The sequence below is a fragment of the Girardinichthys multiradiatus genome, chromosome 24, assembly GCF_021462225.1.
Source record: "Girardinichthys multiradiatus isolate DD_20200921_A chromosome 24, DD_fGirMul_XY1, whole genome shotgun sequence".
Classification (NCBI taxonomy): Eukaryota; Metazoa; Chordata; class Actinopteri; order Cyprinodontiformes; family Goodeidae; genus Girardinichthys; species Girardinichthys multiradiatus.
In genome coordinates, this window is record NC_061816.1 from 801982 (window position 1) to 814843 (window position 12862).

The 12862-nt window shown below is 41.9% G+C and overlaps 2 protein-coding genes across 3 annotated transcripts in view; one reads left to right on the forward strand and one right to left on the reverse strand.

The window, feature by feature from the left end:
• The window catches only part of LOC124861402 (NLR family CARD domain-containing protein 3-like), a 373247-nt gene that overhangs the window by 227594 nt on the left and 132791 nt on the right, over positions 1-12862 (reverse strand). The window lies entirely within an intron of this gene.
• LOC124861467 (coagulation factor VII-like) lies at positions 1732-10692 on the forward strand. Its single transcript, XM_047355260.1, has 8 exons — positions 1732-1864; positions 4343-4506; positions 4616-4640; positions 5042-5155; positions 8090-8236; positions 9255-9361; positions 9536-9656; positions 9829-10692. Exons 1-8 carry the CDS (start codon positions 1792-1794, stop codon positions 10428-10430), a joined length of 1353 nt encoding a protein of 450 aa, XP_047211216.1. The 5' UTR covers positions 1732-1791; the 3' UTR covers positions 10431-10692.

A 12862-nucleotide genomic window follows, 5' to 3' on the forward strand; every position in this document is an offset into this window, starting at 1 on the left:
ACCGCCCGACCCGTGGGCTGAAGCGACAGTCAGAGACCTCTCCCCAACCCGAAGGTGCAGGGATGCGACCCTCTCATCCACTCGGGTAAACCCCAACACGAGACGGCTGAGCTGGGGGGCAACAAGCACACCCACCCCAGCCCACCGCCTCTCCCCGTGGGCCACTCCAGAGTAGAAGAGAGTCCAGCCCCTCTCGAGGAGATGGGTTCCAGAGCCCACGCTGTGTGTGGAGGCGAGCCCGACTATTTCTAGTCGATATTTCTCGACCTCCCGCAGAAGCTCAGGCTCCTTCCCCCCCAGCGAGGTGACATTCCACGTTCCTAGAGCCAGCCTAAGCATCCGGGGATCAGGCTGCCGAGTCCTCCACCTTCATCTGCCGCCCAATCCTCTTTGCACCGGTCCCTCACGGTTTCCCATGCAAGTGGTAGGCCCACTGGGGGATGGCCTCGTGTCTCTCCTTCGGGCTTGGCCCGGCCGGGTCCCGTGAGGAGCAACCCAGCCACCAGGCGCCTTCTGACGGGTCCCGACCCCAGGCCTGGCTTTAGGGCGGGTCCTCGGCTCCGCTGGGCCGAATGACGTCACATGCTTCAATCCAGGTCAATCTATCGCTTCGTAAGTTTGGAGCCTAATTTATACTAAAGCATTGGCAGTTTGTCCCTTCCTGCTTCACTTTCCCTCCTGCAAACACACCATTTTGGACTTTGACCTTTAACCATGGGGCATCAATTTATTTGTTAGGTACCTTTATGAATTTAGAAGTCAAATTGTAAAAAAATGCTTAAATCTCACAAATAGTTTATTGTATTTCATCATTTGGAGCCTTTGCACTAGAGACTATTTCATTTATTTTGGTTCTGATTCCTGTATGTTCCTAACCTAAAATATGAAAGATTATTTTCCCCCAATTCAACCAAATTGAACGGGTAACAGTCTGCTGATAGATATTCATATTTCCTTACAGAAGTTTATGAATAAATTATAAATTTAAATAATTCACTGACTGACGGGTATGAATGAACACACAATCAGTCCAGATGACTCCATTTTGGACCAGGACAAATCGGGTACAGGGCAACCACAACTGCAAATACAGACATTCATATGGTGGAAAATTAAAGCCATCAAGCAGAGAAACTATCTGATATGGAGCTAATTAAAAGCCAATAAAATCTTTATTCACAATATTTCATATTTTTACAACTCATTACAGCTTCAAATGGTTTGGGGTGGATGGTTCTCATCAAACTGTATTTGAGCACCAGCAGAGGGCGCCCTATCATTACTGTTGGTGAACCACAGATCTAACAGAACCAAAGGTAAACTATTACATAAATATTGGTTTTGTGTGGAGTAAAAGGTAACAGCCCCACAGTTTAATTAAAAAGTGTTTTCATGGCATTCACGTATCTTCTCTCCTTTCTTCATTCGGTTTTTGTGGTACTTTCTGACCTACTGGCAGAAGGTACCACACCTTCTGTCAGTAGGTCAGACCCATGAAATCTACTGGAAGACTAGTCAGATTTCAGTCTAAGCTTTCTATTTCTGTCTTGTTAGGTGAATGTTTGATTTCTATATCGAGAGCTGAAAAGGCTCGACAAGAAACTAATTTGCTCAATTTGGTCAACAGAATTATGAAAAACAAAACTTTCAGTTCTTGAACCTGAGGGCATTGGTCAGTGTTTCATCACCCAGGATATCTCCATGTGATGACCTACAGACTAGTGTTGGGAGGGAGTGTTGAAGACTTTGTACCTTTATGTCCCCACAAAGAAGAGCGATGGTAGCTTTCTGATGAAATCAACAATGTTGCTGAGGGTCTTCATCGCCTTTGTTTTCACGCTCCAGGGCTCCCAGCCGGCTTCAGGTGAGGAAGGTCCAGAATGAACCCATTCACCTATAAATGAATGTTGATTTAGCAGAAGTTACAGACGCTGAGGTAGTATGTGTTCAGCTTACATCAAGCAAGACAGCTGCAAGGCTAACGTCCACGTAGGGTCCCGGGTATTTCATTGTGAGATCCAGGTCAAATGAAGGAGATATTCTGTATGCATCACCCAGCCATCCACTGCTGAAGAATACTCTTAAAAGAGTTCAGCAAATGATTCAGAACTTTAAGGGCTTGTAGCCGCAAAAGAAACTAGCAAAAAAAAAAAAAAAACACTGGGTCCATGATCCTTTGCATGACATTGAGATCTTCCTCCTTTCGTCTTTCCTTGAAATGGAGCTGTCTCGTTTCTGGATAGAAGACAATAAAAAGGTGCCCTGACATGCTGAAAGGTGCTACTTGAGTTAACGACTGATAATCAGACCAGCTTCATCTTGGAAAGGTAGGACAAGCTGAAGTGGAGGCTGGGATCTCATGCAGTGTGTTTCACTGGGTTCTGAAAACCCATTATAAGCTTCTTTCTTTATTGAGCCAAGACTGACCGGGTTTGACCTGAAGGTATTTGCTTTACGATGATCTTCATAAAGCCTCATCTTCGAGAAGCTGCGGGCCAAACAGCTACCAGAAGGTGATGTACATGATGATGGGAGAAGGACTGACCATAGGTGCAGCCAATCAGGAATGTGTACCACCTGCAAGAAACAAGGAGTCTACAAGAGGTGTCTTTGTCTCAAACCACAAAGCAAACTGGTCCTCATCCACAAAACCACATGTGACCTGTCCTTTCCTTAAACTACACCTTGACATACAGGGGTTGGACAATGAAACTGAAACACCTGTCATTTTAGTGTGGGAGGTTTCATGGCTAAATTGGACCAGCCTGGTAGCCAGTCTTCATTGATTGCACATTGCACCAGTAAGAGCAGAGTGTGAAGGTTCAATTAGCAGGGTAAGAGCACAGTTTTGCTCAAAATATTGAAATGCACACAACATTATGGGTGACATACCAGAGTTCAAAAGAGGACAAATTGTTGGTGCACGTCTTGCTGGTGCATCTGTGACCAAGACAGCAAGTCTTTGTGATGTATCAAGAGCCACGGTATCCAGGGTAATGTCAGCATACCACCAAGAAGGACCAACCACATCCAACAGGATTAACTGTGGACGCAAGAAGAAGCTGTCTGAAAGGGATGTTCGGGTGCTAACCCGGATTTTATCCAAAAAACATAAAACCACGGCTGCCCAAATCACGGCAGAATTAAATGTGCACCTCAACTCTCCTGTTTCCACCAGAACTGTCCGTCAGGAGCTCCACAGGGTCAATATACACGGCCGGGCTGCTATAGACAAACCTTTGGTCACTCATGCCAATGCCAAACGTCGGTTTCAATGGTGCAAGGAGCACAAATCTTGGGCTGTGGACAATGTGAAACATGTATTGTTCTCTGATGAGTCCACCTTTATTGTTTTCCCCACATCTGGGAGACTTACGGTGTGGAGAAGCCCCAAAGAAGCGTACCACCCAGACTGTTGCATGCCCAGAGTGAAGCATGGGGGTGGATCAATGATGGTTTGGGCTGCCATATCATGGCATTCCCTTGGCCCAATACTTGTGCTAGATGGGCGCGTCACTGCCAAGGACTACCGAACCATTCTTGAGGACCATGTGCATCCAATGGTTCAAACATTGTATCCTGAAGGCGGTACCGTGTATCAGGATGACAATGCACCAATACACACAGCAAGACTGGTGAAAGATTGGTTTGATGAACATGAAAGTGAAGTTGAACATCTCCCATGGCCTGCACAGTCACCAGATCTAAATATTATTGAGCCACTTTGGGGTGTTTTGGAGGAGCGAGTCAGGAAACGTTTTCCTCCACCAGTATCACGTAGTGACCTGGCCACTATCCTGCAAGAAGAATGGCTTAAAATCCCTCTGACCACTGTGCAGGACTTGTATATGTCATTCCCAAGACGTATTGACGCTGTATTGGCCGCAAAAGGAGGCCCTACACCATACTAATAAATTATTGTGGTCTAAAACCAGGTGTTTCACTTTCATTGTCCAACCCCTGTATATCTACCAGTTAAACTGAATGTGTAACATTCAACATATCAAGATCTTTCCAGCAGGGCGTGGCGCTGGTGGTGTAGGAGTTAGGGCACGACCACATGTAGAGGCTATAGTCCTCGAAGCGGCCGTCCCGGGTTCGAGTCCCGGACCCAGAAACCTTTGCCAGATGTCTCCCCCTCTCTTTGCCCCTTCCTGTCTGCCTACTATCAAAATAAAGGTCTATGGTGCCGAAAAAATTCTTAAAAAAAAAAAAAGATCTTTCCAGCAACATTATCATAAGAAACTGGACTAGATAAAGACAAATCATTGATGGCTAGAAGCTACACACTGTTGTTTTTCCAATGTAGGCTGATGACTTTTGGTCCTTCTATGTTCGGCAGTCTTTCTGGAGCCACCAGAGGCCCATGGCGTCCTGGTCCGGACTCGCCGGTACAACTCTGGCTGGTTTGAGGAGCTGAAAATGGGAGATCTGCAGAGGGAGTGTTTGGAGGAGAAATGTAGCTTCGAGGAGGCCAGAGAGGTGTTTGAACACACGGAGATGACGGTGCGTTATGTCTAAGAAGATGATTTAAACTCTGTGGGAATCATGTTGATAGAAACATCAGGAACCTTGGATCCATAAACGCCTGTTTGTTTTTTACCTTCTTCCTCAGAATGAGTTCTGGAAGCAGTATTCTGGTAAGCAATGATTGTCCAACATAAACCGAGAAACTTCTGATCCCCGAGTTAGGAGTGGGAGGTCTGTAGCCTCTGCTGCTAAGGGTTGAGGTCTAGTCAGGGTAAAGAACAGCACATCTCCATTAACCTCTAGGGTTTCCATTTTGGCTTCATCTACCTGTGATAACTGACGACAGTTTATAATTTGTGTTGTGTTTCTGTATACTTAAGGTTGGGCTAAAATAAGTTTAGAACATGAAAAACTGTAGATTTAATTTGAGATCAACAGTTACAGAAATGTAATTGATTATCACAAGCAACATCACTTCCTACAGTAAGTCATTCTCTTATCGACCTCAAGGAGACAACAACCGTAATGTGGGATATTTCTGTTAAATGATAACCGTGTGTTTCTGTCTAAGTCCCTGACAGCTGTAAATCCGGTCCCTGTCAGAACGGAGGGACCTGCATCACTGATGGAGCGTCCTACGCCTGCTTATGTTTTCCTCTGTTCAGGGGAGTCAACTGTGAACTCGGTGAGCAAGGATGGTAATGTTTTACAGCAGTTATCACTCGCCGGACAGTAAAACAAGATTACCCAATTAAATGGAGGCAGGAATAAAGATGAGGTCTGAATCAGGGGCTGTTTTAAACTCAGAATTAGGGTTAGAGTTGCTTTAGGTGCCCAACTAGAATCTCTGGTAGACTCAGAGTAAAGAGTTTATACTTTGGTCATTAAATGTTGTTTCTCATGTCAAACTCAAAGATACTAAAACTTTAGAGTAAACTGGAGTAAGCTGTAGTATTGTAAAATAATGATTTAGTCAAAATAACCAAAAAGCTAAAATTAACAAAATCATAAACCCTTTAAATTTCCTCATGGAAAAATTCAATTCAGTTCAGTTTTATTTAAATAGAGCCAACTCACAACACATGTTGTCTCAAGGCACTCAAAGTCAATTCAATCGAATCATAAAGATTTCAAGTCAGGTTCATATTTTCTAATTAAACCCAACTATCAGTCAGATTCAGCTATTTACTCAAATTGGATAAAAAGTTTTTCTATCTAAGGAAACCCAGCAGATTGCATCCAGTCAGTGACTTGCAGCATTCACTCCTCCTGGATGAGCATGTAGAGACAGTGGACAGTCACTGGTGTTGACTTTGCAGCAATCCCTCATACTGAGCATGCATGTAGCGACAGTGGAGAGGAAAAACTCCCTTTTAACAGGAAGAAACCTCCAGCAGAACCAGAACCAGGCTCAGTGTGAGCGGCCACCTACCACGACCGACTGGGGGTTTAAGAGAACAGAGCAGAGACACAAAGAGAACAAAGAAGCACTGATCCAGGAGTACTTTCTGTGGGAAGGAAAAGTAAATGTTAATGGATGTAGCTCCTTTAGTCGTTTCATCTAGAAAGAAAGAACAGATAAACTCTGATCCAGTTTTCAAGGTTAGAGTCTGAAAGAGAGAACATAGAGTTAGTTACAGTAGAAGCTCAGTCAGTAGCCATGTCTAGGAGAGAGAAAGGGTTAAACACTGAAAGACCAGACCATGTGGATCATCTGTAGAAGGTGAGCATTAAGTTGTTACCAACAGAAGCTTGGACGATGCCCCTCTCCAGAAAGGTGTCACAGGTAGACACAGAGTCAGGCCAGGTGTAGCTTCTAGGAAGAGAAAAGAGAGAACATAAAGTTAAAAGCTGAAATAACAGCAAATAATGCATAATTGGAGAGTAGTATGAGAATGTAGCAAAGAGGGTGAAAGTGGTCATTATGTCCTCCAGCAGCCTAAGCCTATAGCAGCATAACTACAGAGATAGCTCAGGATAAACTAAGCCACTCTAACTATAAGATTTATCAAAAAGGAAAGTTTTAAGCCTAGCCTTAAAAGTAGACAGGGTGTCTGCCTCACGGACTAAAACTGGGAGCTGGTTCCACAGGAGAGGAGCCTGATAACTAAAGGATCTGCCTCCCATTCTACTTCTAGAGACTCTAGGAACCACCAGTAAACCTGCAGTCTGAGAACAAAGTGCTCTGTTAGGAACATATGGACCAATCAGATCTCTGATGTATGATGGAGCTAGATCATTAAGGGCTTTATATGTGAGGAGGAGAATTTTAAATTCTATTCTGGATTTAACAGGGAGCCAATGAAGGGAAGCTAAAATAGGAGAAATATGATCTCTCTTTTTAATTTTCATCAGAACTCTTGCTGCAGCATTTTGAATCAGCTGAAGGCTTTTAACTGCATTTTGTGAACATCCTGATAGTAAAGAATTACAATAGTCCAGCCTTGAAGTAACAAATGCATGGACTAGTTTTTCAGCGTCACTCCTGGACAGGATATTTCTAATTTTGGCAATGTTCTGGAGATGAAAGAAGGAAATCCTAGAAACCTGTTTAATATGGGATTTAAATGACATGTCCTAGTCAAAGTTAACACCTAGGTTTTTTACTTTATCACTGGAGCATATCTATAGTAAAGAGAATTGGGCCAAGTACTGAACCCTGTGGTACTCCACAATTAACCCTGGAGTTTAAAGATGATTTATCATTTACATGAACAAACTGGAATCTGTCAGACAGATAAGATTTAAACCAGCCTAGCGCTGTTCCCCTGATCCCTACAACATATTCCAGCCTTTTTAAGAGAATATTATGATCGACTGGATCAAATGCAGCACTGAGATCTAACAGAACCAGAACAGACACAAGTCCATTATCTGAGGCCATAAGAATATCATTAGTGACTTTCAGCAGAGCTGTTTCAGTGCTATGATGAGCTCTGAAACCTGACTGAAACTCTTCAAACAGGTCATTGCTGTATAAATGTTCACACATTTAATTAGCAACTATTTTCTCAAGAACTTTAGATAAGAGTGGAAGATTGGATATAGGTCTGTAATTTATTAAGTCATCTCAATCAAGCGAAGGTTTCTTAAGTAAAGGTTTAATTACAGCTACCTTAAAAGCCTGTGGTTCTGATCCATTTACTAAAGATAGATTAATCATATCTACAATGGGGCTGGTAATCAGAGGGAACACTTCCTTAAATAATTTGGTTGAGATTGGGTCTAACATACAAGTTGAAGGTTTAGATGAAGCTAATATTTCTGATAACTCACGAAGCTCCACAGGATCAAAACAGTCCAAACACAAATCAGGTTCTGCAGTTATTTCCAATGTTGTCTCACTTGCTGAGGATGAAGTAATCATCTTCAGGAGTATGTCAAAGATTTTATTTTTAATAGAATCAATTTTATTTAAGAAGAATCCCATAAAGTCATGACTGCTAAGAGCTAAGGGAATGGATGGCTCAACAGATCTATGACTCTGTGTAAGTTTAGCAACTGTACTAAAGAGAAACCTGGGATTATTTTTCGTACCTTCATTTCCCCACAATAAACAGCCAACATCATCATTTCCTGATCAGTCATACAGCGTTTTAAAATGGATCTGTGTTTTCAGAACAGCAGAAGGAGCCTGACATTTGTCTGCTGCAGAACGGAGGCTGCGAACATTTCTGCGATGAAGACACGTATGGACGAAGACTAGCGTGTTCATGTGCTGATGGTTACAAGCTGGACACTGATGGACGAAGCTGCATCACAGAAGGTTTACTTCAGTTCTGTCTCGATTTCAGCCTGGAGAAAAACACACAAAACCCTTTATATTTGACTGAATCCTTTTAGTGACACAATAATCATCTTGGGTGTGAAAACTTACATTCAAAAACTTACATGAATTTACATTAATTTTTATGTTTACATCAATGTTGGTCAGAATAAAAAACTGTAAAACTAATATATTCATTTAAATTCTTTAAAAGTTAACTTTTAGGTTTTAATAAATGCTTAAATTAATAAGTTAAATAAATTTAAATAAATAATAATAAATAAGACTCAACATTCATATTTATTATTCTATTTATTGTACTGTAAAATAAACCCAACAGTGGTCTTTGTTATGGTCTTCAAAGATTCATCTCCTCAGGTATTTAAATAATAAATAAATATTTTTATTTTTGTTGTTTGGTGAATATTATTGATTGATTTAAAGTTACCTACATCAACTAGTTCTGAAACAATTTTTCTTTCAACCTTTTAATTTATTTTCTTTGCATATGTTGCAACAATAAAAGTACCGAAAACATGTATAAGAGACGCATTTCTCTGAAAACAAGATGTTTTTGAGTGTTGATAATACCTGAAATTTGAACAGAAAAAGCATCTTCTGCACTTCATATTCCTCAAAGATCTGCTTCATTGTGTAGAAACGCCAAAAATCCTGATGTGACCTCAGTGACATGTTTGATCAGATGATCGCATCACAGTTTACTGTATAACGGTAATCGAAACTCTGGATGTTGTTTCTGCAAAAAGCTATTCTTTGGTTTCCTCAAAAATGTGTCAATCAAGAATGATAACTTAAATGGTATTTATACATTTTCAAATGACAAAGGGTCTAGTATAGATCCCTGTGGGACACCACTTTTTAAAAAGAAGTGGGTACTTATTTAGTAACAAATGAACACTCTTAAGAGGTTTAAAATTAATTGTTAGTTGAATTATTTTGTCATAAATTAGTGTTGGTAAAATCCTTGCAGATATTTGTTTTCTTATTGTTGTTTCAGAGCAAATCGCATGTGGCACAGTCCCCGTCCTACAGGACGTAACAAAAGACAACCTGCTGAGAATTGTGGGAGGAACCGAGTGTCCGAAAGGCGAATGCCCTTGGCAGGTAGGTGGAAGATAAAGGAACAGTTCATATATTTAATGCAGGCGGTTGACTGGATAGTTACAGTTACAGAGGAGAGCAGCTCGATGTGGAGGCAGATGTTTAATGGAACAGCTGGGACAAACTTAAACACGTTTTTAATAATTGCTTGGTACTGTTCTCGTTTGTTGTCTGAAGGTTTTGCTGATTTATAAAGGCAAGGGTTTCTGTGGAGGAGTGATTTATAAACCAACATGGATCCTCACAGCGTCTCACTGCCTAGAGAACACCAACCCACAGTTACTGAAAGTGGTCGCAGGTACAAATCCCTTCCTTTAACAGCAAAGCAGCAATTTATAACATTTGTGTCTACTCAAACCTCTGAACAAGGGGTTTTTCCAACTTCAGTTGTAGGGAAAGAGGTGGTGTTTATCCTGCTGGGTTTTTCCATTTAATGTTTGCAGAAACTGTGTTCCTGTTTTGTCCTTCAGGTGAACATGACATTATGGTTAACGAGTCCACTGAGCAGGTCATCCAAGTTGTAGAGATCATCATGCATGAGAACTACATGACGAGAACTGCTGACAACGATATTGGCCTACTACGCCTAGCGTCTCCAATAGTTTACTCGCCGTACGCGGTCCCGATCTGCTTGCCAACGCAACCGCTGGCTGAACGTGAACTCTGGGCGGTGGACCTGCACACAGTGAGCGGTTGGGGGAAGCGGAGCGAGAACGGGCCCACTTCAGTCGTCCTTAGACGTACCAAGGTGCCCCGCATACGAAAGCAGACCTGCAAAGAGGAAAGCGGCGTGCTGCTCACTGAGAACATGTTCTGTGCTGGGTACCTGGATGGTCGGACAGACTCATGTAAAGGTGACAGCGGTGGCCCATTGGTGACAACGTACAAGAAGACACATTTCCTGCTAGGGATCGTCAGCTGGGGGAAGGGCTGTGCCCGACCAGGCAACTACGGCATCTACACTCGAGTGTCCAACTACCTGGAGTGGATCCACAACCGAACAGCAACACCAGCTCAGAGTGAAAACACCACAGAGACTGACCTTAGCTCTGCTACATTAACTGTACAGTAATTGTTCCATATCAGTACCTAATTCTGTAGTTTTACCCATAAATGTTTGTTGAGAACCATTTATGCAAATAGATTAAGTTTAAACTGAAAAAATCGTAATTCTTTTGTGCAACAAGTTGGAACTGATTAACTTTTAACACAATTCAGATAATCTGAGATACTGAGAGTGTTGCTGCTTGGACAAGAGAGGTTCTTCATGGTTTGTTGTGTAAAAGGCTAAAGGTTTGTACAATCTGAGTCAATAAAGAAAATATTTTATGGTTTATCTGTTTGCTAAATGAAAAAGTTACAAGAAATTCTCAAATTCACAACTAGGAGGGGTGTGAACATTTCTCTTAGTAAATCTGTTTCTAATGGGCCTCTTGACCTAAAATTGCCACCATGTTTGTATCAAGATAGATAATAGAAATAACTGACAAATAATTCATCAATTAGTTAATGAGCAGAAGACCTTGAAAATGTCTCTACTGTATGGAGAAAACTTTCTCATGTCTGGCTCAGGATTGACTCTGCCTCATTGTTTCACACAAGCCGTCGTTGAATCCTAAAAGTTCTGGGGTTCTGATCTCTGCACTCGGGTCTTTAATTCTTTCTATTGGTTGAGACTTTTAATTTCTTTCTCTCAGACCAGCTGTGTGTTTGTGTTCTTTGTGTTGTTGAAAATACCAGCCTCCTTTCATCTTCGGATTAAAAAAGACCCACCACATGATGATCCCACCACCAAACCTCGCTGTAGGTATGGTGTTGCTGGGGTGATAAACAGAGCCCTCGCTCCTCCAAGCATGGCGGATGCAATGACATCCAAAGAGGTCAATTATACCATGATGTTCTCCCAGTCGTTTATTGGTTCTCCAAATGCTCTGCATCAGAACTGCCATCAGTGTGTTTCGTAACAACAGGGTTGTTCTTTTCAGTTAAGAGATTCTTCCTGTGCAAAGAAGGTCATCAGTAGGACTTTAACAGCTGAGATTAATAAACACTGATAGAAAGCAAGTTTTCTTTCTGAATGCTGACAGATTCCAGCTGCTTCCTATGCCTGCAGACCACCTCTTTACCTACTGTGTTTAATATTTATTTTACTTTTTTGACATTCTCAATCAGCTATCTATGAAAGAGATAATGTTGTGTGTTGTATGAATAAAAAGGATGAAATTTAAGTAATGGTTTTAAACTGTAAACAAAATAAACGCTGTAACTAAAAGTTTGAGGAGCACCAATGTAAGAATTAAAGCCTCTGTTTAAGAGGAAGTGTAACATTGAGTGAGACAGGAATAGAGCAGATGTTCAGGAATTGGGGAAGTGAGAGCTGTAGCTTATAGCACAAGGCTGATGACTGAGGCGGGGTCGCAGGTCAAAGAAGAGGCCAGCAGACAGCTCAGGACTGAGGTGATGATGGCATGTCTGATATGGACACAAGATCACCTTATGTCATGAGTGACCAATGGGGCAGCCATGGCAACAACCACTGGCCAATGAGCACAAAGAGTTTGGTGGAAATGCTCTATAAAATGGGCAAGAATAGAGGAACTAGTTGGTTGTTTCCTCGCAGAAGACCAGCGAACAAGATTGGAGAGACGCTACAGATGAATCAGAGGACCAGAGACACAGCCCAGCTGATCGACTGCATTAAAAAGAGGATCAACCCGTTTGCCTTAGAAGGACTGTGCCTCAAGATTAAGAATCTGATTTCATCTAAAGCCTTTTTATCCAGACAACAGACGTGAACTTGATCGGTGAACAGCTGATTGCTCTAAGTTTCAGGCTTCTGGAAGTCCTGAATCAACCTCATTTATGTCTCCGGGTTTCCTTCAACTCTTCAGCCTCTGGAAACTACTGTCTTCTGAGACATATGACAACAAAGATCCTGTTTAACCATCAAAGCCTGGAGCATCAATGCCTGCCACTTAAAAGAAGAAACCTGAAGATTAAGTCGTAACTCGTTACCAGAAGAATTTTTCTCCTTCGGGTGGATGGATGAGCCTCCGTCTTCAAAGCCTCTTCAAACTCACTAGTTTCAGCATCAGGGAAAGACAGGTTGAGTTGATTGATTTATTTCTATTATTGAAATTATTACGTGTTACTGACCCCTGCAAAAGCGTTACTAATTAAAGAAAGCATATAAAATTCTAGTTAAATTGTGGACATTCAATTATTTGAGTCACCGTATTGTTGGTTTTTCATTGGTGGTAAAAAGTCTTGTTGCCTGGTTCCAAGATATTTTAGGAGGTTTTTATAGGTTGCCTTAGTCAAGTTTGTTAAAACAGCGCCTTGGGGCTCGTGCTGAGCTACTAAAATTAACCTAGCCCATATACCAAGAGCTCACCCCAAACCATCTCGATTGGGTTCAGGTCCGGTGACTGTGGAGGCCAGGTCATCTGGCGCAGCACCCCATCACTCTCCTTCTTGGTCAAATAGCCCTTACACAGCCTGGAG